General features: G+C 35.8%; 1 protein-coding gene across 1 annotated transcript in view; it reads left to right on the top strand.

Moving 5' to 3' along the window:
- The window catches only part of EYS (eyes shut homolog), a 1,562,674-nt gene that overhangs the window by 856,470 nt on the left and 680,586 nt on the right, over positions 1 to 25,618 (top strand). The window contains 3 exon segments of the mRNA XM_071219700.1: positions 20,620 to 20,812; positions 21,948 to 22,077; positions 22,079 to 23,697. Of these exon segments, the coding sequence (XP_071075801.1) occupies positions 20,620 to 20,812; positions 21,948 to 22,077; positions 22,079 to 23,697 (1,942 nt within the window).

Raw genomic sequence — 25,618 nt, 5'->3', positions numbered from 1 at the left:
CCATTAGAGCAATTAGAGGCAGGTAAATTGCCTGCTTTAGAATTAAATGTGCATGTAGAGTTTAGGTATGGAAACGGTGGGCGTAGGAAAGAAATGACAGCTTCCTGGGGGGGGGGGGGGGTGAGTCCCGGCATCCTAGCAACAGAATACATGGGAAGAGTTACAACATTGCATGAAGTTTTCATACTCTAATATAATACTTGCTTATTAGTGTACTGCTCCGTCTATTCTGATGTATTGTGAGCTCCTCAAGAGCAGGGATAATTGCAGTACCCCTTAGAATATAAAGGGTATGTTTTGATTTTGGTCATCTTTGTTAAGGTTGTTTTACTGAAGTCCTTAGCATATCAATCACAGTTACTTTAAATTCCTAATCTGGTAATTGCAGAATCTCAGACTAGCCACATCTGAGTCGGATTTGGGTGCTTTCTGTCTCTTCAGACCGTGTTTTTTGTCTTTTAGTATGCCTAGTAATTTTATATTTGTGACCAGACCTCATGTGCTGGATAAAAATAACTGAAATAAGTAGGCCTTTAGTATGAGACTTTTATCTTGCTAGGAGTCAGGCCATGTTTACTGTTTGCTCTAGCTACAGGTGTCAGCCGAAAATTTCTTCTGATATCTTTGTTTTGGTCTTCCTGTAATCATTGTGTTTAATTCCAAACTTCTTAAATAGATCTGAGATGTGCAATTCTTTCAATTAGTAATCTATGTTATTATTGATGTGGGAAAGAAAAGATTGCTTCCATGATGTGAGGGAAGATACAGCTTTCAACAGTCCTATGATTAGGGGTCAGTCATTCAGAGAGCCTGTACCTCACCTCCAGGCTGTGACTTGTGCATGTTCTTCTTATCAACCTTACCCCTTATTTGCAACAAGAAAGCTTCAAGGGGCTGGAGTTGGGTGTTTCCTTTCTCCCGCATGAATTAGGCTCTGATAAAATCATTTCCCTTGAGTCTAGGCCATTTTGTTAAGAACAAAATGCTCCAAGAGTAATTCTTTTTTCCTTTTGTTTTTTTTCTTACATGTTTTATTGTTGTTCAATTACAGTTGTCTCCATTTTCGCCCCGTTACTCTCCCCTGCCCACTCATTCAGTCCTTCCCTCCTACCCTGCTGCCTTTGTCACAGGGTCTTTACACATGTTGCTTGACTTGACCCTTCCCCTGTATTTCAAATGGCTGTTCACTTCCCTGTTGAAAGCACAAAGTTGATTTTTCTCCCATCTGCACTGTGAGAACCTGCTAGAAGTCCTGGTGGTAAAACTTATGAAAATATGGAAAATCCTCTTAGACTGAACACCACCTGGAGTTTTTAACTCTCAAGTATGTTCACACTGGTCCCCCAGCATTTCGTCAATTAGAGTGTGTTTCCCACCCTGGCGCTGGCTCCAGCAATGGTGTCTGTTCCTGAGCTCCAGCCCTGGTAATTCTCTGCATCTGCCTGGCTGCCTCTCCAGTTTAAGGGGGCAGTAATTTGCCTTGTAACCTCAGTTCTCCAACAGAGCTGAAAAGAATCGTTGATGGGCAGTTTGTTCAGCCTTTTTTAATGTTTTTAAGGAAAGGAGAGGTAACTTACAAGCCCCAACCAAAAACCAGAAGTCTTGTGATTGTTTTAAGAATAAAAGGACCTGTAAATATATTTAATGAGAAAAATAAATTTTCCTTTATTCATAAAATTTAATGTTTTTTAAAAAACTCATTTCCTTATTTAATTTTATTTTTTATTTTGTGTTCAATTAGAGTTGTCCCAATTTTTCCCCCATTGCTCTCCTCCACCCCACCCTCCCCCTGCTCCCACAGTCAGCCCCCACCCTGTTGTCCATTGTACACTGTACATCTTAAGTTTACACAAAGACATATGTGAATTATCTCGATAAAGCTGGAAAAGAAATCAAGAGATATTCTGTATTCAATAATATGAAAATTAAATTTTGTTGAGCTGTCATTTCTTTTCCTTAGTTTACTTAGGCTTCTCAGGTATCTTACCTCCAATGACAGTTATATTTTTCAGAGTTGCTAGAGGTTTTCATCGAATTGCTTAAAATATGCCAGTTTAGCTAGTGATTAATTCACTAGTATGTAGAAAATAAAAAATTATAAATTATCTTGCACACAGAAGTACTCCAGATGATATAGTGTCACATATAATCTATGTTAAAAGACACTAAAATATATCAAATTATTGGGAATATGCAAGCATTGCATTTCTCATTATAACTCGAAACAATATAAGCCATTAAACTTTTTACCAAAATAATTGGTACCAATTTTCTTCACATTGTTTAAGTTAACCTAAACTTCCCTCCAACATTTTTCTTCCTCAAATAGCTCTTCAGAAGATGCCACATTCTCTATATGTGACTTTTATTTGTGAATTTTTAAAACTCTTACTAATTATATTCTCTTATAAAAATGTTAACTGAACTGCGTGTTTATGAAATTAGAGAATATTACTATGACTACAATTATTCTTTGATAATGGAAAGTCGCTTGAGGAGTGAACAGACCTATTGCATAGGGGGATAGCAATCAATATTTTTCCATATTTCTGAGAATTAATTGTTAGTAGATAATGTTAAAAACCTTAATTCTCAGGATTTTCTTAATGTTCAGAGTTGTGATAATCTTTGAGAAGCTGATAATTAGTGGAGATTATTCTTTTTCACAGATCTGATTGCAAAGGTGAATCAAAACATTACAGTACTTACATTATTCTGAAACCCAAATGCTCTGTAAACGAATTTAATGACAGAACACTGTTCAGGGCCCTAGATTTGCTGAAACCCAAGACAAATGATCTCTCTCTTTCTAACTTGATCAGCACTGCTCATTTTGTCCTCAGTAAGTAAATTTTAACCAAACAAGGTTGATCCTTACATGAAGTGATGATTGCCAGTGGGTCATGCTTATTCAATTTTGCAAATAATAGCAGTCAGTGAAAGTGTAAATTGTATTCTTGAACATGAAACACAGATCTTTATGTCGTGTAGAAGCTCTATTTATATTAAACAAAATGGGAAAAAAAGAAAACTATTTTCTGAATGAGAAAAAAATGCTCTGAGTTCTGCAGCCATACAGTATATTTACAGTATCTGGTTTTTAAATGCCATCCTCAAAACAGACCTAAGAAAATGAGGCACAGGACAGCAAATAGACCACTTGATTTGATGTTTGTCTATGGTTCCAGTGTTTATTTTCTCATGATATAAAGTCATCAATGTTGTTAATAAATATTGACAAGTATTTACTGTGTTCAAATGCCATTTTCAAATAGTTAAAGCTTATTGTCTCTATGTAGGGAGTAAATAAACAAATGTATAATTCTTAGATAAACTCAATAATTTATTTTTTACAAAGTGACGTTTTATTGCTTTGGACATTTATTTATATTTGAGCTCAAGTTGATATTTTAGGCCAGTCCAAATACATCCTTTGCACAGTATGACAGTAAAGTAATTGGAAACATATAAAGAAATACATAAACATGCAGTTTTTACATTCAAAGAGGTCAGATCCATATAGAAAGACTTGAATGCACAAAAAACAGCAACAATGCTCCTTTTAAGGCAATATTTGATGGTTTCCCTTCACATGTTTGAGTATATTGGGTGCAGAGCACTATGCTAATCCTCAAAATAATGTAACAACTCATGTGCTTTAATTTCTCGCCCAGACAGCTTTCAGCGGACTGGCGGAGACAAGTATGTATGGGATAATAAGGAAGTCGGCAATGAGTTCAATATGCAGGAAACTGTATATTGAGGGAAATGAAGACATTAAGTAGGATATGATTCTGATACTAATATTAAAAATAAAGCAATTGGCAAACCTTGAATCACATAGCCATTAGAAGAGCTTTCTCCCAAAGGTTAAAAATGTATCTCTAAAATTGCTAAGTCTTTATCTGCACCTCATATTAGAAGCCTACCCTGAAATATTGCTCAGTACTGTTAATGAGAACTCTAACTATGCAATAACGTTAGAAAGAAGGCTCATTCTGTTTCTCATGACTACTGTCACTTAAACAGTGTGGATGAGTATATTATAAGCATTCTAAGCAACCTGGTCATTTAATATTTTGTAACAGAATGGATGTGATGGTTTTTGAGATGGAAGAAAGGTACAAATTTGAATAAAAACACATTTTAACACTGCAAAAAAGAAGTAATCTGTATTAAATAAATAATTTAAAATGGAAAATGTAGTTTAACATTTTCAGAAGTAGAATATTGAAGGTAGCTTATGTTACATTTTTATAAGATATTGTGCATAATCTAAATGTCTTAGAACAGTGGTTTTTCTGGGTAAATAAAGTACAGTAGAATTATGACTACCCGGTAGAGCTAATTAGATACTATGGGCAATGGCTGTCCACCTCTCATCTTTATTTATCTGAATCTTATTCAAATATGGTGGCAGGGGAGAAATGTTTGTATTTACAGGACCTTAGAATATTCTTGGTGTTGTATATTGTGTCAGAGGAGAATAGCTTTAACATGTTGGATCTCAGTTAAACGGAATGTTGTCTGGGCCTCAGTTTCCAAATCTATAACATGGGCTTGTAGTGAGTTGACTGTTAGGTCATAGCCAAGATGACATTGTTAGTTCATTGGAGAGTTGGAAATAAAATTTTAAATGCCTACACTTATAATTGGTACTCTTTCTTCTACACTGTATTTATTTATTTGTGTAAATAAATGTATTTATTCATTTATTAAATGCCTACACTGCTTTTATTTATTTGTTTATTAAGATAAATATCTCTATGTAGTATTAATAGGAATGTGGGAAGAAGATACTGTTGAATTACTTTGCAAAATAAAAGCATAGGCTGGCTTCCAAAATCCATTCCTTAACCATTCCCACTGTTCACATCCACCACCAAAGTGGTGCATTTGTTACAATTGATGAGCAGTGTTCTTACCCAAAATTGTTGTTTGACCATTGAATAATGACATGTATCCTCAATCATAGTATCCTACAGAGTGTTTTCACTAACCTAAAAATTGTCTGTGATCTACCTAGTCCCCCCTCCCTCTCCAACTTCTGGCAATCACTGATCTTTCACTGTCTCCTTAGTTTTGCTTTCTCCCAGAATGCAATATACTTGGAACAATACAATATTTAGCCTTTTTGGATTGGATTCTTTCACTTAGTAATATGTACTTAAGCTTTTTTTTTTGTCTTTTTATGGCTTGAGACCACATTTGTTTTTAGTGCTGAATTATATGCCATTACCTGCATTCACCACAGTTTAATTATGCACTTGCTGAAGGACATCTTGCTCGTTTGCAGATTATGACAGTCATGAGTAAAGCTGCCATAAGCATCTGTGTACAAGTTTAAGTGCACTCACAAGTTTTCAATCATTTGGGGGAATACTAGGGAGAGGGAAACTGCTAGACTCTATGAAAAAAGTCTGTTTAGCTGTAAAAGAAACTGCCAGATTCTCTTCCAAGGTGTTGTGCCATTTTGAATTTTTATAAGCAATTAGATAGCATTTTATAATTCGTATTCATAGCAATTGCCAAAACGGTAATCCATCAGTTATTTGTGTAACTATATATTCAATACTTAACGTGTGACCAACCCCCACCCTTTATCCATCCTCCCCTCTGCTCTGGTTCTCTCCCCTCCACTGAGCTTCAGGAGAACAGGAAGTGTGCACATCATGTTTACCTCTACTCCCCGGATTAATACACATTAGTAGGTTTACAATAGGTTCTAAATAAGCCTTCATCAATGAACAAGAACATGGATGAGGCTTTAAACATTTTGGTATTAATCACATGACAAATTTTCAATACAAAGGCTATTGGATTTAATGCCATATACCATTAAAGATATAATGAACTCCTTTTTACAATAATAAAGTGATTTAAAATAAAACTTGAGCCATAAACTACCATTAAAATTAGCTATCATTTGTGAAAGAAGCATTTGCCAGGCAAAGTATTTTGAATATATTACTTCATTTAATGTTTAAAACAAACCACCACAAAATAATCATTATTATTCCTGCTTTGCAGATGAGAATGCAGATTTGGAGAGGTTAGAACACTTACCGATATCTGGGAAATGTTAGAATTATGTTTGTCCAGTGAATTCAAATTCTAGACCCATAAACACTAAGTCACAAGGGTGTTATTCTGCATTCAGCTACTGTTCTGGGATCTTTTCATTCTGAGCTATGCTCTAATTTCTTTTTAAAGACACTCTACACTACAAGGGATTTAGCTCATATACTTCCTACAAAAATTATCTTATATGTTTAAAACAAAATTTCTTATTTCACATGGTTCTTACATTATAGTAAATAGACCTGTGCATTTTAAATCTGCCAGTTTATTCTATAAATAATTGAATGCAGCTAGGGAGCAAAAGGAAATATGATAACCCACATCTATTGCATTTTTTTATGATTAAAACCAGTCTGTTTCCCTGCTTTTCCTGGCATTAGCACTAAGAAGCAGCAGGATTTTAGTGCTTTCCTTGTGGGCTAGGAGTCTTTCTTTTAATTCATACTTAATGCACCTGGTTTTGTTGTTGCTGTTCTTAATTAAAAATAAATGAAACCAAGAAAAGAGTCGATCTGTGGGGAAGAGTAAGACTTGTGGCTTGTCCCTCTCCATGCAGCTCAGGGGTGCAGATGTTCGGCACAACATAGTTTTTTCCTGCACTTGATTTATTTGAGGTGTTAGGTGGTGTCCTTGTACCATAGTACTTGATTTGTTTTTGTGTTACTTTGTGTAACTGCTTTTCATGTTATTTGCACCTGCATTTCCCAAGTAGGGGAGGATGGCGTGCATATTCTTCGAATTTGAAGATCAGCTTCAAAGCATTCTAACTATAAGCCTAACCTACTTTAATCTGAAGGGAGAGAGATTGTCAAAGAATGTTGTAGAATAGAAAATAGGCTTGGTAGTGTTCAGAAACTGTACTGTTAAATGTTTTAAAATGAAGATTTCTGTTTAATATTTTAAATAGTATATAAAGTATAAAATTATCAGTGTTTTGATGAATTATTGCTGTGTGCCATACACACAACTGTGGCTGTTTTGGTTGTAATAAAGTACCAGCCCTGTGAGAGATAGAAATAAATAAATGATATTTACTGATGTGTTTTGATAGAGGTATATATATAAAGATGCTATTGATGTCAAAATAAAGGTAGAGAGCCCGACTTGATTTGTTTAAATTGGCTAAGAACAAGTTCCGATAACAGAGCACACCTAAATGACAAGTTTGGCAAGTGTAATTGGGTACAGGTTGAAGTTGCCCCACAGAGAATAGGGATGGAATGTTGCAAGTTATTTGCAGGGAATGGAAATGGAAGAATGTGATAGGTATAATATTAAAAAAAAAAAACCTGTTATCACACATTTTTTAAACACTTAGCATGTGTATACTTTTGAACTTGGATTAACAGAAATGTTAGAGATGTTTTATTCAAAAAACAGGAGGAGATAAAATGTGAACAGAAACAATTAAAACAGATTTGAAAGAAGTATTTCACATAAAGTGCAAACAAATAAGGATCCTAGGGATTCAGAGAATGAGGACATTGTTTCCATTGCCAGAATTAGAAAAAGAACCATGAAGTGTCTTTTCTCATGAACAATAGTTGAACATTCTGTGACTGAGGAAAGATACTCTGAATGTATAGTTGCTTGGTGGTAAGAAAGTTTTGAATTTCTCCTTGCCAGCTCTCAAATGACAATGGGAAATCCTAGGCATTCATATTGGTGAACTATAGTATCTGCTACTTTTATGTATTCCTCCTCAAATAGTGGATTAGTCCAGGCTGTTTGACTTCTGAAATGTTTTAGTGGCTCTTTCACTTACATACTCAGGGCGCTGTGTCAGATACTGGATTCGAGGACTGGTATTTCTTAGACAGCAGTCTCAGGGATTTCTTGGGCATACTTGATGTCAATGAGGAGAGAATAAGATAATGCTATTGGTGTTAAGACTTCAGAGATTTATTTGTATCGGTCACACTGGTAATATGCATCTATAGTGATTACAAGTTATTAAATAATTCTGATATGGTGGATGATAGAGTAGATTCTCAATACTGTTGTGTTTAATTAAATAAATTCAATGAAATTATTTAAATTTAAATTAAATACAATGACATTTCCAACATGAATTGTGCTACAGTCAATTCAAACTATTTCTGCTTTCAAAGCTTAATATCTGTAAATATAGCTAGTGAATAAGCTATATTTATAGATAATGAATAAGGTCATTTGTGCCTCTTTTATCAGAATCAGAAATAAAAATAGTTGACATAACTGAATTAATTAGTTGTAGAAAGTTGATAAAATATTATCTGCTTAAAATTTAGAAGTATCCTGTTTATATTTTCTAACTGAATATAATCTTCTTATTACTATATGGATTGTTTAATTTCTAAAAATTGATCTGGACTTTTAGGGGGTTTTAATGTAAAAACAGTAGAAAAATATTCAGAGCAAATTTATTACAAAGGGACTTTAATCCACTCCATATATAATTTCAAAATAATAAAACTATAATTTATCTTTTCTTATACACAGGAGCATTTACCAGTACAGAAAAATAAAAAAGTTTAAATACCTTTATTATAAACATATTAGAAATATACTATTCATGTACATTGTTCTGAGCAATCTGTATGTATAATTTGTTTGAAAATATGTAACTTATTTATTAAATTATACCTTTCACTTAGTAATTAAAATTTGGTTCTCAAATTATGACCTCATCATACTCTACAGGCTTCTTAATAAATCACCTGTGATTTTCAATTGAAACAAATACAAAGATCTTGTCCCAAGATCCAGTCCAACATTTCTAATCAAATGAGCTAACTAAATCAAAGGCTCTTGGGTTTCCAATGTATTACGAATATTACTCTCTTCTTTCAACCCAACCTGAATCAGGCTTACATAGAGAGCCTGAGACCACAAGCTTCCCAAGAGAGTATTTACTAATCCATGATCTCACACACTGAGCTAGATACTTAAGGACTAATTTTGTTCTTAAAAAGCTATAGAACCCTGGGACTATAAAACATGTCAAACAGTAATCACAACATAATAGATTTCATGAGAGCACAGTAGTAACATACTAAAAAAATTCAGGAACACACAGGATTTCAGGAAAACATTTAGCTGAATCAAAAAAGTTGAGTACTTAAGTTGTGAAGGTTCAGGGTGGTAACATGTGTCAGTAGTAGGATTCAAGGCGGAAAACAACATGTGTGAAGTAGGAAGTAGCACACTCTATGTGAAAAAGTGGTAAGAAATAAGAAGGAGTTTTGAGAAATGGCCAGTGGTTTTGTATGCAAGGCTAAATCATTTCTTCTTTTTCCTGGAAAGAATTGTAACCTACTGACGGTTTTTTAAGCTGAAGAATGACCTGGTCACACTTTTTATTTTAAAAAAATAACTCTGTCACATACCCTGCACTTAGTAAATATACTTTTGAGGGCTTGCCTGTAAAACAATGTCTTTTGACCTCTTGCCTCATCAATTTACTGTTGTAATATCTGTTGTCTGAACATGTGTCTCAACGTTAACCTTGGATTTTCCCCTGAGCTATGCTTTCCACCCCTTTCTCTCATAGCATCTTTCTTTGGCCAAATCAGAAAAGTATCTCTGATTCAGTCCAGTCCTCAAAATCTTTATCCATTCTTTGTCCACTAGAAGTTGTCCCTGAAGATAAGAATTGTCTAGAAAAACAATGAACTTGTTCTTTCAGAGACATCTCCACTGAAGCAAACCCCTTTAAATCTGGTAGCCAAATTCAGTGAGGGAAATAAAGTTATTTTCTAAGAAAGTAGAAGCCTCATTTCAAGAAAGTAGAGAGCTCGTTATCAGATACCAGAGAATGTTGATGTCAGTTACACAGGCTTCATACCATAAAACTTAGGTGTGGCTGCTGTGCTTCTACTTTGAGGAAAATTCCAGATTCTCAGTGTTCTTCAGATTTTACATGGCTTCTTGGGATTATAGACCCGTGGTTTTTGTTCATGGTCTAGGATTTTATTGCTCATCATTCACCTTATTTGATTTCAATCTATAACTGACCAAACTTCCTGAAAGGATTTTGAATGACTGTTGGCTGTATACCATCATTGTTTCCAGAGATAAGTCATCAGCATCTTCCTGTAGGAAGGGGCAATCAAAACTTTCCATGACAGAATGTTGTGGCTAACCTAGGATTTAATATAATAGGATCACATTGCAGAGGTTAATATATAAACAGGACAATAGAAGTATTTTCAGAAGTCATTCTATAATGAATTTGTTTTAACTTGAGAGAGAGATATGATGATGATGATGATGATGATGATGATGATGATGATACAGCATCAGATTCAAGGAATGGGTAGCCAAATGAGTAGCCAATTTAGTGACATCCTTCCTGAAAGAAGAAGAGAAATAAATGCACATTGGGGTAATGGGAATTCCTGTTGTTTGCTGTCAAGTCAGAAAAAAAGAATACTAGCATTATATGAGTCTTGAGAACTTGGCCACCTTTTTGGTAGATGCTTGAGGTAGAAAATAAATGCATCTCCACTTGGCTTTAGTGCCACCCACAGACTAGGCAGAGGAATAATTCATGTCATCTGGAGAACTATCAACATACATCCATTCAGACAGACTCTTTGTAAAGAAGACATGCATAAGTCAGATTTAGTCCCCAGGTCTGTTCATTCAAATCCTCCACAGAACAGTTTGCATGATCACCATCTGCTCCAGGGAGCCCTGTCATGTATGGGAAACTATGTGAGATGCTTCTGCTCTTCGATGTTGATGCCTAGGCCACATCTTTTTTAAATCACAAGGTTCATGTGAGGCTGTGTAAGGTTTTGACCATGTAAACAATTGACAGACCTCAAGGCACAGAAGTTTAAGCAACTTTACCAGACTCCCGTTCCAAAGTGTAAATTTCCTGTCTAATGGAGTTTTTCAAGAAGGGTGGAATTTCATCTTCACTTGGGCAGGGGTCTTTGAGGGGCTTGGAGGTCTCTCAATCTCTAAACTTGCCCTTGCTTATTCAACTCTTTGTGTATCCCAGAGAAATATCTATGGAATTATTCTCTTGGCAAAAGAAGGAGGAAAAGAAAGAGGAGGAAGAAGACTTGGTAGGAGGTGGGAGATGGTGGAAGGAGAGGGGAAGGAGAAGACAGAGAAGGCAGAGAAGACAAGGAAGGAAGGAAGGAAGAGGGGAGGACAATTTTGACCTGTGAGCATTTTCCCCAGAACTCTCCTTTGGCTTACAATAGTTTTCCTAAAAAGTGTCAGAGCTGCCACGCAGAGCAGTGTTTGGGCCTAGGGGCACAGCCTTGTGGGATCTGGCATCCTTGATATTCCATACCCCAGTGTCTAGTCATCACCTGGAACTTCGCCCAGCAGAAGCAGCACTGGGACCTCTTCTTCCACCAGCTTCTATCTCCCCTCTAGTGACTTGCTAATCAGGAAACTCACTCAGGGCTCTATTTTTATCATCACCAAGAGGCCAAGAACTACCTCACAAAAGTTTGACTGTGGTTTATGTGGTGTTACCAAATGATTATGAACATACTTAACTGTCCAGTTCTTAAAATTCCAAATTATTTACCGTATTCTTCCTAGTTCCTCTGTCCAGCAGGTTTAAGCATTCCTTAGCAAGAGACCCTGGCAAAGGATCCCCCACCACCACCACTAAAATGTAGAGGACACAAAGAAAAAGTGTAACAGTACTAATTGTACTTCTTTTGTTATCTGTCATCTGTGGCCTCAACACAGACCATTCCCATGATTTTGGGCTTTATTTTAAGAGTTAATTTAATCATTCTGTAAGGCAGGACTATTAAACTCTCATTTTGTTGCTTGTTTTCTTTAAAAAATGTGTAGGGTCATTTTGTGCTTCAAACATCTGTTAAACCAGTTGTGCTTGAAAATACTTATATTTTGCAAGCTCAACTATGTAGTGTATACAGAGAATTTTGTAACCTTTCCTTATACATTCTTAATTAAACACTAATTGGCAAGCAGCATACCAGGAGTGTGCTGAGTAGAGTACAGAATGGAATAGATATAGACTTCTGCCTAGTAGTGATTATAGGATACCAAGAAAGACATGTAAATTAAGGGGCCAGATAAACAAAAATGTCATTCAATCTGGAGTTAGTGTTTGAAGGAAAAGAAAAAGTTACTGCAAGAGGAAAATAATGTAAATGGCCGGGAAGTTCTCTGTAAGGAGGAGGCATTTATATTAAAACCAGAGAAACAAAAAGAAATAAGCCAAAGGAAAGTGAGATTATGGATGTGCTATCAGAGGCATCAACATATGTGAGGGTCCTGAGGAGGAAAAGACCTGCCCCATTGGAGATGGCAAAGAGGAGACAATGTGAGTGGAGCATGTTAAGTGTGGTGGGAACAAGAGAGAAGATAAGGTTACAGACTCAGATTATGGTGCTGTCTACGGAAACTTTTAGTAAACTGGCACAGATGTATATGTCAAGTTCACATATAAACATGCAATTAACAAATCTATTTATTGAAATGAACTGTATATGTTGATTTTCTATAAGAAATTCTAGAAAAAATAAAAATAAAAATAGGTATATTACCCAACTGTATAGCACAAAGTATCTCAATATTATATATTTTATACTAAAGTATTCTTAATATTTAATCTCTGATCATTAATATAGATTTTAAAAATTATTATTAAAGGTCAAGGATATCAATCTTCAAAAGAGTACTCCTGCTTTCAGGTCGACATCTACTTTACCTTTCACCTCCCATTGAGTTAGATAACTGCATACAGAATCTTCCAAGTACCCTTCATTGGACAGCAACACTGGAGCAGTTAGTGTCTTAATCAGGAAAACAGAAACAATTTATAACATTTATAATAGAGGGAACTGGTTACAGAGAGGAAAGAAGAGCAGAGATCCAACTGGAGGACAGTGAGGTAAACAAGAGATCAGCAACAGCATGAAACCACTCAGGGTAGCCCAGGAACAAAATGGGAACAGTATCCATGGGAACAACCCATCTGAAAGATGCAGGGTTGGGGCAGAGGAGCACAAATGCTGTCTGAGACATCACCTGTGCATACAGGGAGGAGTAAGAATGTCTCAGTTTCTCCCTTGGTCCACTCTTCACTGCGTTTCTAGTGCCTCCACTGGGTAGGAGCCAGCTAATATGAAAACCCAGGAAATGCAGCCTGGAGTCAGGCAGGTCTCCATCAACACAAGGCAAGGCAGAGGAGGGGAAGAGAGAGCAATGGAACTGAGGCCACAAACATCCAGGACAGACTGAAACAAAAATTACAGATGCTGCCACCTCTTGGTGACAGGATTCTTAATTCACTGCCTTGCATGATGAGCACTGACTCCAAAACTGGATAGGACCCAGTGTCTTGGTATTTACTGTTGTTGAGCCTGGTGGGACAGTGTATTAGTTTCTATTGCTACATAACAAATCACTACAAATTTAGCAGGTTAAAGCTACATTCATTTGATAACTACTAATTCTGTAGGTCCGAAATCAAGGCATGGTGTGGTAACTTCTCGGGCTTCTCTGCTCAGCTGAGCTCAACGTGTCAGCAGGATTAAATTCTCCTCTGCAGGCTAGGGAAAATCTACTTCCAAGCTCTGTTCTGTCATTGGCAGAATCTAATTCAGCGGTTAGCTTGGGTTGGTTGTAGGTGTGAGTTGCTCATTGCCTTGCTGATTGTAGCTGGGGGCTGCTCTCAACTCCTGCAGGCCACCTGCATTTTTTGCTGTTTGGCCCCTTCTATCTTTAAACAGCAATAGGGCTCAAATCCTTCAAATAGCTCAAATCTCTGACTTCCTGCTCTGTGAACAACCAGAGAAAACTCTGGTTTTAAAGGGTATATGTGCCACCAGTGTATTTTTCATGGTATGGCATTTCCTATAAGCCAGGCTTAGATTCCCACTTCGGTTGTCTGACCCAGGCCCTACGAGCAGAAAGCGTGGAGCTACCTGAATGACCACCAGTCCCACTAATGATACCAGCACCGAGAAATAACAGGGAGCCAACACAGGCGACTATGCTATTCACTCAGCTTTTATTAATGCAGATTCAATCCAAGTCCATACCAACCTAATAACAATAATGATCACTAAGAAACAATCAGTAGAAGCACCACGTAAGAGGATTGGGGGGTAACTGACCCAGATCAGGTCCGGTCCTAGAGGCAGCAGGGGCAGCAGGAAGAGCCAGAGGTCAGAAGCCAGTGGAGGGCTTTGTCTCCAGAGGAGAAACATGCAGGATGCCTCAAAGTGACTCGCTCTCCAGATGCGTCATCTGTGGTCTGAAGTTCTCTGCTTTTATTCTTCTTTTGGTTGAAAAGTCCTGTTGATTTTGCACAAGTTCACATAAACATATTTTTCTTAATTTGGATAAGCACACGCTGCTTTCCTCAGTCCTGACAGGCACTTGTTGTATGCATCAGCTTGGATAGGTGATTATTTATATCAGTTCTGATCGACATATGCTGTTTTTTGCAACCTCAATAGACAGACACGTGTGGTTGACGTTGCTCTACTGCACATGCTCTGAGCGGGTGGTGTTACCCTTCAGATAAGCACGCACTACCTGCCACACTCTGCTGTGCATGCAGAGGGGTTTATCAACCCCCTGAGCCATTGCTCTACAGGGCACGCTCTAAACATGGCTTCAGGTCCTGTTCTCTACAACATCCCATCTCCTTTTCTTAAGGTCAACTGTACCGCATAACATCACCTAATCATGGGACAAAGTTCATCATGTGTTAGGCAGGGCCTATACACTGATAGGTGGGAGGTTGGGGAGTAGACCGTTGAGGTGGGCGCGAAATCTTGAAGACTAGCTTAAAATTTGTCATTCTGTCTACCACATACATGATGGGAGTAAAGTTTCACCTTGAAATCCACCCCCCCTTACTTAACCAAAGAGTTATGGGAGAAATGTACAAGCTACATATGAACTGTTGGTTATTGGTCTTATGCCTGGACTGTGATTTGTAACTTGGGTTCTGAGAATTTTATGTAGTAAAATTTATGTAGTGGAATTTTTATAGAATTAAAAATGATGTAAATAATGCAAGGGTTTGCCAAGAAAGAGAGATTATTCAAAGAGAACTTTAGTTTAATGAACCTTTCCTAATGAAACATGATAATTCCAACTAGCATAAATTGAAAAGTCTTATGTCTAGGAACCTGGGAAGAGTTTATTGCTTCTAAGAACTGTAATTGATGGGGTAACTAAGCCTGTGCTTAGAAACTGACTTGCTTGATTACTTTACCTTCATTCCTTTGCCTACTAGTTCCTTTGTAATTCTGCAAGGAACACCATGTCATGAATTTACCATACCAACCATCTGTACTGTTACTTCTGATTGTCAAAATGGTATTTCAGTTTAAGAAGGCAAGTATCACCCTGAACAAATTCACAAAGGGCATCGAGATACTAGCAGGTAAATCCAGTGTTATATAGTCTGACAAAATAGTATGTACAGGCAGGCCAGTATCATCGATGTGTGACCTGTGAGTTGCATAAGATGCTGCCATAGCAACCCTCCCTCACACCAACGCATCCTTGGTCTAATACCCTGCTTATGCTGACTTGAATATTTAACCATTTTTCAACAAATACGATTCATATTTTCATTTGCACTGAAACCCACAAATTATGCATACAGTTTTCTATATAAATAATAAAAATATTAATAACATATAGTTTGATAGTGTGGAAAAAATCAAGCTGTAGATTATTTTAGTAAACTTTAAGCGGGGGTGTCCAACACACAGCCCACAGGCTGCATGAGGCCCAGGATGGCTATGAGTGAGGCCCAACACAATACCATAAATTTACTTAAAACCTTTTTTTTGCTCATCAGTTTTCATTGGTGTTTGTGTGTTTAATGTGTGGCCCAAGACAACTCTTCTTCCAGTGTGGCCCAGAGACACCGAAAGGTTGGACATTTCACCCAGAGTAAATTTGGCCCATCAGTTCTGAGGAAAGTAGTTGAAACTACAAAATTAGATTGATATGAAACTGGCTGTGACCACTGGGATTGTTTTTACTACATTACAGACTCATCATTTCAAGTAGAGCATTCAGCTAAAGTACAACATTACATCTTCAAATGTTACCGTCAATTGAATGAAAAATACTAAGCCACAGGGTTGTAAACTCATGTTAATAATAGACACTGTTTTGCCCAGATTGTAGCACATTATTTGTGGTCATTAAATTTAATTGATAGTATGTTTTTTAAACAGGCTGTTAAAAAAGAAGAATGTTTTAATTTTCATACCTAAAATAATCAACTGTAGAGTAGAACTGTTTATAGCAAATGATACACCAGAAAAAAATATAGCATATTGATTGTGAGTGTGGTTGTGAAGCCTCATTCCCTACATGTGAATCCTAGCTTTCCTATTTTCTAGTTCTATGACTACAGATTAGAGAAAAGGGCTATGGAATAACACTGGTTTCATTTAAGTTATACTTTTTGGTTCATTGAAATAATTTAAGGGTAATTCTTTCTTTTGAGAGACTCATATCTTCAACTTCCTTTTCTACATCCATATCTGGATAACTTGTAAGCTTGTCAAATTTAAAGAGTTTAAACAGAAATCTTGATCTTCCTCCAGTTCCTGATCGGTCTTCACCACTGTTCTTCAAATTAGCAAACAGCACATCTACTTTGTCCAATGACAGGAACAAAACCTAGGAATTATTTATTAAGCTTCTTTTTTTCTCACTCCAATCATCTGGTATATCAGCATATGTCACAGGCTCTACCTCCAAAAAATATCTAAAAACTAACCTTTACTCACTGTATTCACCATTTTCACTCCAGGCCAATCTCTTTTTGCTTCTTCCCTAGACAACTGTTAGCTTCCAACCAGTATCCTGTCTTTTATTCTTTCTTCCACTCCAAACTTCCTTAATAGGCTATTATCTACATAGCATTAACATAATCTTTTTATAATATAAATCAAGCCATATCATTTTCCTATTCTAAATATTAAATATTCCAAGGGCTCCCCGTCACTTTCAGAATTGATTCCAGATTCAGCCACAAACAACTGAGCAAGCACATCATCCTATGTAATCTTGTCCCTGGCCATGTCCATGACCTCACTGCTATCCACTGATGACCTGTCCTTATTCTCTTTATCCACACTGCCCATCTTGCTGTTGCTCGAATATACAAAGCATGTTCCTGCCTCGGGGACTTTGTAGTACCACTTTGTTTGAAGGCTTAGGCCTCAGATATTCAGATTAATGTAGATCCCTGATCATGGAAGACTCCTCTGACCACTTCCTCCCAGTCAGCCCTCCCTATTTTTCCTTATTTATTTTGCAAAATTATGCCTTTAAGCCACTTATTGCTAATTGTTATTAATGAATAAATTCTGAATCCTTTACTAAAGTACAAGCTATGTGATAATAGGACTTTTCTTATTTTGTTGACTAGTTTACTCCTAGCTCTTAATGATAGTCATGCCTAGAAAGTAGTAAATATTTGTGGAGTGAAGAAATAAAGGGCTACACAATGTCCATGGAGAAGACGATCATATTTTCATACAGCTCTGGCTTGAAAGCTTTTATTTGCATTATTTTCCTCAAATATAGATTTAGAAAGAAAAATATTTTTTAAAGTTATGAAGTTTTATAGAAATTACTGTAATCATCTTGGCACATATTCAGTTTTAATACATATCAGTTAGTTGTTATGCTACTCATGGAAGTAATCAATATATATTTGACAGATGAATGAATAAGTGAATAGGAGATATATTGGTAAAATAAGTAAGCTATGGTAACCACAAAGTTAAGAAAGAAATATGTCAATTTAAAAGTTTAGTAAATGAGAGTAAAGCTAAATATTTTAAATGTCTATATTTTTTCAGTTTAATTAAGCAGTTATGGAAAAGGAAATGTCCAATCATTTTTGTTTTGATTTAATTTTCTTATAGTAAAAAAGAATATTATCAGAAAGACCAGGCGAGGCAGAGTGATATTTTAGTTAGAGCAACACAAAATGCTACAACAATAACCACCAAAATTTATTTATATTTATTTATTATATTAACCTCTAGCTTAATGTAAATTTATTTTTTATTCACATGAAATCCAAGTTGAATGCTTCTGATTTCAGTTAGTCTCCTTCAGATAGAGATTTTGGGACGTGGGCTGCTTCCTTCTGTGGCTTCCCTATCTTTAACATGTGGGTCACCACATAGGGGAAGAGACTGGAGAATCTTCACACATAGAAGATTCTTTTGGATCAATCAGAAAATGGCACATTTCTTGACCATTCATTTTGTATTGATTAGAGGTAAGTCACATGGTCACACATAAACACAAGAGCAACTGAGACATTTATTCCATGAGGAAAAGGAAATGGGATTACTGAACATGCAGCTGGGTATTTAACTAAGGGAAAATATAGAAGTTTGTCTAGAATAAATTGTGTCGGCATATATATGTGTATATGTACACATATATACACACACAAACAGAGCAGTAAGCAAAAGTAGGTTTACAGTTATACATGACATTCTTTTGAGTTAATGAAGCTATTTCAATAATCATAATCTGCATGTCTTTATCCATACAAACAACTGTAAACCAACTTTTGCTCATCCCATATGTATGTATATGTATACATAAGGGTGGATAAAAGTAAGTTTATAGTTGTGAGTACATGAAACACAGTTTATTCTTGTATTATTATTTATTTATTAATTATTGATTTATTTGTATTATATAAACCTACTTTGACCACCCCTATATATGTACGTGTGTGTACATATACATACATCTATACATATATGTGCCAACAAAATTACATATACAATTTTAGTTGATAGTACTTGGCAATATGACAAGATATTTTTATGAAGCTCAAAACTAGGAAAATAAATTCACTTAGAGAGTTACACTCTAAGAATAGCTCATTATGGCTGTGAGCCTAGATATGCAACATAGGAAAGAAAAAGCGTGGCTTCATGGCTGCTCGTCTTGTCACCTGGGGGAATGAATGAATCAGCATATCCAGTGATGTAAAAATCAACACTGTTAGAGAACACATCAGCCCCATGGAGGCAAATATTGGGAGGGTCAATGTGCAGTTGTGTAAGGAGAGTTTTAATCAGTGTGCATCACATACTCCAGACGATTCTAATGGCGATATCTTAGCCTGATGTCCTTAAGCATTCAAATCACCTAGTTTTACATGTTCTGGTCTAATGCGTGTCAAGGAAACCTGTGATTTTTGTGTAACTATGCTGATATAAAGAGAACTTGTTGACCATGGGCCTTTGAAGATCCCTTAATCCTGTGGTAGGTATTTCTCAAGGTAGTTAAGTAACAGCTTCTACTGTATTCAGTAGGAAACGCTGACCATGACGTGCAAATACTTATGAGATGTCCAACAGCTGCGTTTTCACTATAAGGTAGTATATTGACATTCTGGTCTCTATCCGAGTCTCATGTGTGTTTTTATTAATCTGTCATCTTTCCAGGGCATGCTGTTTACCCTGAAATGGAGAAAAAGGACAAATCTCTTGGTTTTTAAACTTTGGAATCATACGACATACTTTTTCTTGCTGTTTCTTTTATCACTTCTACTTTCACTTTTTACTATTTTCTCCGTGTTAGATTTTTAAAACAGTTATATAACATCAAGAAACCTATAACCTTCATAAATACTTTCAGGTGTAATTTCACAGTGACTAAAGAATATTTAATTGTTGAACAAAAAAGAAAAAGAATATCTAAAGCAAAATTTATATTTTGTGCAAGTTAGATACCATCTTGGACAAACAGGAAAACAGTGAAGCCAGATAGCTATTGAATACATCTTTAGTGTTAGGAAATAGGTATGTATTTGTATTTTAAAATATATTTGAATTGTATTTTCTTAAAGTTTAAATTACTGCAAATAGTATAACTAATTTTTAACTCTTTGTTTAAAGGAGAATACTCTGATCCATTTGTGCTTATTTATGCATGTGTCACAGTTTTCTTTCCTATAAGTTAAAACCAATTTCTTTATGTAGAAATTATATTATACATATAAGGCAAAAATAGGCTATTCACATCAAACTAAAAAACATATCAAGAATATTGCTTATAAACCAATACAAATTAAAATAATCTGAACATCACAAAAAAACATTTTCACGCTATCCAATGGAGACGCTGAATTTTATATTATCTTCCAAATAAACCTTACATTTAGAGCCAAAAAAAGCTTGTAATTTTTAAAAGAGCCACTAGATTTAGATTGACTCCCATACATACAATTTTTTTTGGAAAAAATATCCTCAAGGCAAATATAAAGCGGTATTTTGACTTGAAATCAAAGGAATTAAGAACAAATTTAGCCATTCAATTGAGCATAACCAAAATTTGAAAGGACGAATTCATCTTGAAATATACATAAAATTTACTGTAGAAATTTTATTTTCCAACTAAATAAGGTGATGCATTGGAGCTATTTAATGACTACAAAAATCCAAATGACTTCAAAACAAAATTTAAAAGTTATTTCTCAGGAATAAAAAAAAGAAAAACTGTGAGTTTAATTAAGGCGATTATTGTTTGCAGGCCTGTCCCACTGGGTTTCTCTGCGGTGGTGAAATAAGGAGAGTTAGCTGTTTACCTTCCTCCTCTCAAAGAACAGACGCCATTCCTACAGAAGCATGGGTGGTGCCCTCGTCCACGACTTCAGTCAGTCACTCTCCATCCCCAGGGACTGCAGAACTGTGGACTGTAATGAAGACTCATTCAGGTGGTCAAGGTAAGTACGTGAGAGTAAGATATGGAGATGTTTGTATCAGAAAAAGGTGTATACTGAAACTTACTTTCTGACTTATTTTTTCTAAGATACATAATATATCAGGAGCACAAAATCGTCTTAGAATTCTTGTTGGTTATATGTTACTTTTTAAGTTTTGTTTTAAGAATATTGATAGACTTTGGTAATTAATACTCTTTCTAAAAGAGTATAAAAAAGTTCATTAACAGTCTTTATTCTGAAATATAAATTGGGGTAAATAATAGGACCCCCAATTTCAGCTCATTTTGTTTTAACAATCAGTAAAACTTATTAAAAATGGCTTTGTACTATTTCCTTCATTGTGTTTATTCATAGTCTTTAAATGTTATACGTAAATTTCTATTCTTATCAATTTATTAAAAAATACTCAGATTTTTAAAAATCTGTTTTTAATTCTTATGAAGTATTTTGACAAATTGAGTATGTTTTAATGTCTTATTATTTAATTTACTAAATCACATAATGCCGTATTTTAAACAATATAGTGTATGTTAAATTATACAGTCATTCTTCATATAGTCAATGTCATTCAGAACAATCAGAATGAGAACTATAGCCCTCAACGAGATATTCATTGTGTAAGGAGAATATTTTTGAAGGCTGATATAGACAGAAAGGCTCACTGCTCTATTTTTGTCTACATATTCTGTTATTTTAAGAATTAAATTAAAATATAATATGATGTAATATACAGAATATTTTGCCTATTTAGAAAGTAAAATGATATTTTCTAACATTCCTAACCCAATAGGCTAAGTAGTCATTGATTCTATCAATGACAAAGTGTTGTAAATTACCATGTTTTAAAATTCCAAGGAGTCATTTACACGTAGTTTATAATATGTCCATGCCACCTAACGCCCTTTGTTCTGACCTTGGCCCTCCCATGGGTGTGAATGATGAGTGTGCAGTCACTACACTTTCTCAGGCAGTATTGTCTGCAATATGATTTGCAGAGCCACATTCGTCTGCACATAACTGTTCTGCGATGGCAGTGTAATTGCAGAAGAGCCAGCCCAGGGCCAAGGTTGTTTATTTTTAATTCATTTTTTCTTCTTTCTTTGTTTTTTTAAATTTGGCTCTTTCTTCTCTGAAGGTTCAAAAGAGACAGACATTTTCAAACATGATATTTTCTCAGCTGCTGATTTATCACTATTAAGTATCCACAAATCCTTTGAAACCTATTTATTAGAAGAACTGATTTCTATTAGGCAGCTTTCAGCAAAATAGTCTTTCTTCTTCCACAGATATTTCCTCCTCTCAGTTTCTGAATTTTGAAGTTCAGGATCCAACACAAATTGTCCGAGGCCCGACATCAGTACCACGTGTGCCTATGCAAAGTTCAGCTGTCACACCAGGATTCTTTTTCCTCAACAGTGGAGAGAGGACCCCATTTATCATCTCTTCCTTACTGACAGATGTTATTTTTCCTACACAATCTTTATTATTTGACAACGATCAGACCGTTGCCTTATCTGCTACCACAATGAGTTCAGTAATTAGTGGCATTCCAGGGGCTGCTATTCAGTTAAACAGACACTCATTCCTCGCCCCTGGATTCTTGCTCACAACTGCTTCCACAAGCATACCTCCAATTGTCTCCAAGGAGGCTCAAGAGGGTACTGAAGAATATTCAGCTGTTTCCTTACTTTCAAGAAGACAGTACTGGAGATTGCTGAGCTCCTCAACGTCTCCTATTTCTCCTGCTAAGATAATTATCTCTAAACAGGTAGCCTTCTTAAGCTCATCAACTCTGCACAGATTCACCACACAAGCCTCCAATCCCAGTGAATATCAGATTATTACTGAAGCATCTCGCAACCGGAGACTCACAAACACCAAATCACAAACTGCTGATTCCTTAAGTGAATTAAGCCAAACATGTGCAACATGTTCTATGACTGAAATAAAATCCTCTCATAAATTCTCAGATCAAGTTTTGCATAGCAAACAGTCCCATTTTTATGAGACATTCGGGATGAACTCAGCGATATTAGCCAGCTGGTATGCACTAATGGGAACTCAAACTATCACTTCTGGGCATTTGTTTTCTTCTGCTACTGAAATAACACCATCAGTGGCATTCACAGAATTGTCATCTTTATTTCTATCTAAAAAGAGTACAAAAGGAATAATTTTATCCTCATCCTTGGAGGAAGCCATTACCCTATCAAGTAATTTGGATGTCGATTTATGTTTAGATAAGACTGGTTTATCCATTGTCCCTTCACAAACCGATTTTTTTGACCTGATGCATTCTGATTTGACTTCAAAACTGACTACTGACGATCCATTGCTATCGAGAAACATTTTTAAAATATTGAAAATAGGAAAATATGGTATAACTATGGGTCCCACTGAGGTACTGAATCAAGATAATTTATTGGGCATGAAGAAGAGTAAAGAATCTCAACATCAGTTCAAACTTCTCACAAGTGATAGTTCTCTGAATCTTGAATTAAATTTACAAAGTCACCCAGCAACTGTACATTCAAATGACCTCAAAAACAACCCTCCACTATACGCAGCCTCGATGTCTGATGTTTTAGGAGCAACCTCTAATGTTGCATTATATACCATTTCACCAACTCAGTCGCTTCCAATGCAGACCTCTTTCCCCATATCTGTATTTATGCCAGATTGGACACATTTTACAGATTATGTGACTTTAACATCTGATTTAAAAGAAGAGTTCAGAACTTCTTCAGAATGGTCCCAATGGGAACTTCAGCCTAGTGTGCATGGTTGGGAAGCTGTTGCTTCGGTCCAGAGGCTTCCCTTCACTGGATCTCTTACTCTGTCTTCACTGGAGTCCATTCCAGTACCTCGTCAGCTGATGATTTCTGGTGAGTTTCTCAGTTTCAGTTCAATAAACTTTCAGAAATGAGTTTCTTTCCTACAGAAAAGAAAGAGCCTGCTGTAGTCACCAGGTGCTCTAAACAGCCTCTTTGTAATCAGAGCAGGAGCCAGTCAATGAAGATGGCACCTGCTGTTGTGGCAGACACAGATGGTTATTCCTTCTGCACTGCCACAAAGGCCACCATATCAATAGAGGAGTTTGTGGGAGACGGCTATACTGCTGGCAAGCAATCAGAAACTGAACTAGTTCAATTCATTACAATGGATCTTTCAAAGTTTAGGAATAACTCACATTATTTCTTGAAATAGCTTGTTGGTCAGGTCGAACACAACATGTTGCTCTCTAGTAGTGGTATTTTATTTTTTTTAATGGGAAAGATGAAGAAATTAAGGGTAGTTTGTTGGGTTTCCCCATCCTACATGGTTGAGTTTATCATTTCTTAATGCAAAGCTGTGATGCCTTCATAAATATAACTCAGAATATAAATTAAATACATATCTTCTATTTAACAAAATAACACATAAATATTGAAACAAGATAATATTCCATGTGTGGATTTGAAATAATTAATGAAAAGCCACTTTTCTTAGATAACTGTTCTTATTTTAAAGCACTTTAAAAATCACTAATTTTCTCTACCCTTGTAATTGCTATCAAATCGGGAAGCATGCAAAAAGAAGGGTTTAATGAATTGTACTTAGCAGAAAAAGATTTTTCATTATTTAAAGTTCTGTCTTATAGAAGAATTTCAAGTATAACTGTGGCAGTGAAGTTAATTTTCATTTAGTGAGAAATTGTTTTGTATGTGTTCATTGTGGTGTATGTGTATGCTTTAGAAGAAACACGTATATCTGATTAAATTTTAGGTATGTAATTTATGTCTGGCAACTTGGTAATATGAAAGACCAAATCATCATATTTAGTATATTCAGTAGGATATGATTTTCTTTACAAAGTTTCTAAAAAATACATGAAGTTAAACTATAGTTTTTAAAAGATTTTACTTATTTTTTTAGAGAGAGGGGCAGGGAAGGAGAAAGAGAAGGTGAGAAATATTGATGTAAGACAGACACATTGATTTGGTTGCCTCTCTGATGCCCACAACCAGGGACCTGGCCCACAACCAAATTATACATTTAAATGAAATATTTTCCTTGTACTTTTACAAGTGAAAGCTTTTTGTGTAACTAGTATGCAATGCCTAATACATCACTTGTCACATATAAGTTTCTTCGTAAATGCAACTGAGTATACCCTCTACTCTCACACAGTCTGTTAGAAATAATCAGGAAATCTACATTTGTAGGAAATCAAATCCTAGGCTTGCTCTTTATGAAAAAAACTTTGTCACATTCCATTTGTCCCATCTCCTCAAGACAACAGCAAACACTCTTTGATGATTTTGACCTCCTCCAATTCTTTCACTCTCCACCTAGTTTTACTTGTTTCGCTAATTATTTTTAATCTGATAATCAATTATTTATGAGGTACATGTTGGCATTTTCCAATATGTTCACCCACTGTGTTGGTCAGGGCCAAATCAGCAAATAGATAGCACACTCCAATTGAATATTTGGGAAGAATTTAATAGAGAAATTATTTACAAAGATATTGATAAAATGTAAGGAAAATGGTGAGAGAGATTATGATTCTAAAGGGACTAATAGCAGCAGAACATCATTACTACCCCTATGCAGAGAGGGGCAAAGTAAAGAGCAGTTTTCAAACCCCAGAATCTAAAGAGAAAAGCTGACAGCTTACAGAAGCCACGGCCTTTAGGGAGAGGACCCGGGCAATCCAAGGCCAAACAACCAGGAGGAGACCAGGGGACATACACTCAACCTCACTTCTCTCGTCTTCTAGTATCCTCCTGGTGTCTCTTGTTGACCAAAGCCATACAGTAGCTG

This window comes from Desmodus rotundus, chromosome 11, assembly GCF_022682495.2.
Source record: "Desmodus rotundus isolate HL8 chromosome 11, HLdesRot8A.1, whole genome shotgun sequence".
NCBI classification, from domain to species: domain Eukaryota; kingdom Metazoa; phylum Chordata; class Mammalia; order Chiroptera; family Phyllostomidae; genus Desmodus; species Desmodus rotundus.
The sequence above is the reverse complement of the archived record's forward strand: the minus strand, read 5'-3'. Positions and strand labels throughout refer to the sequence as shown.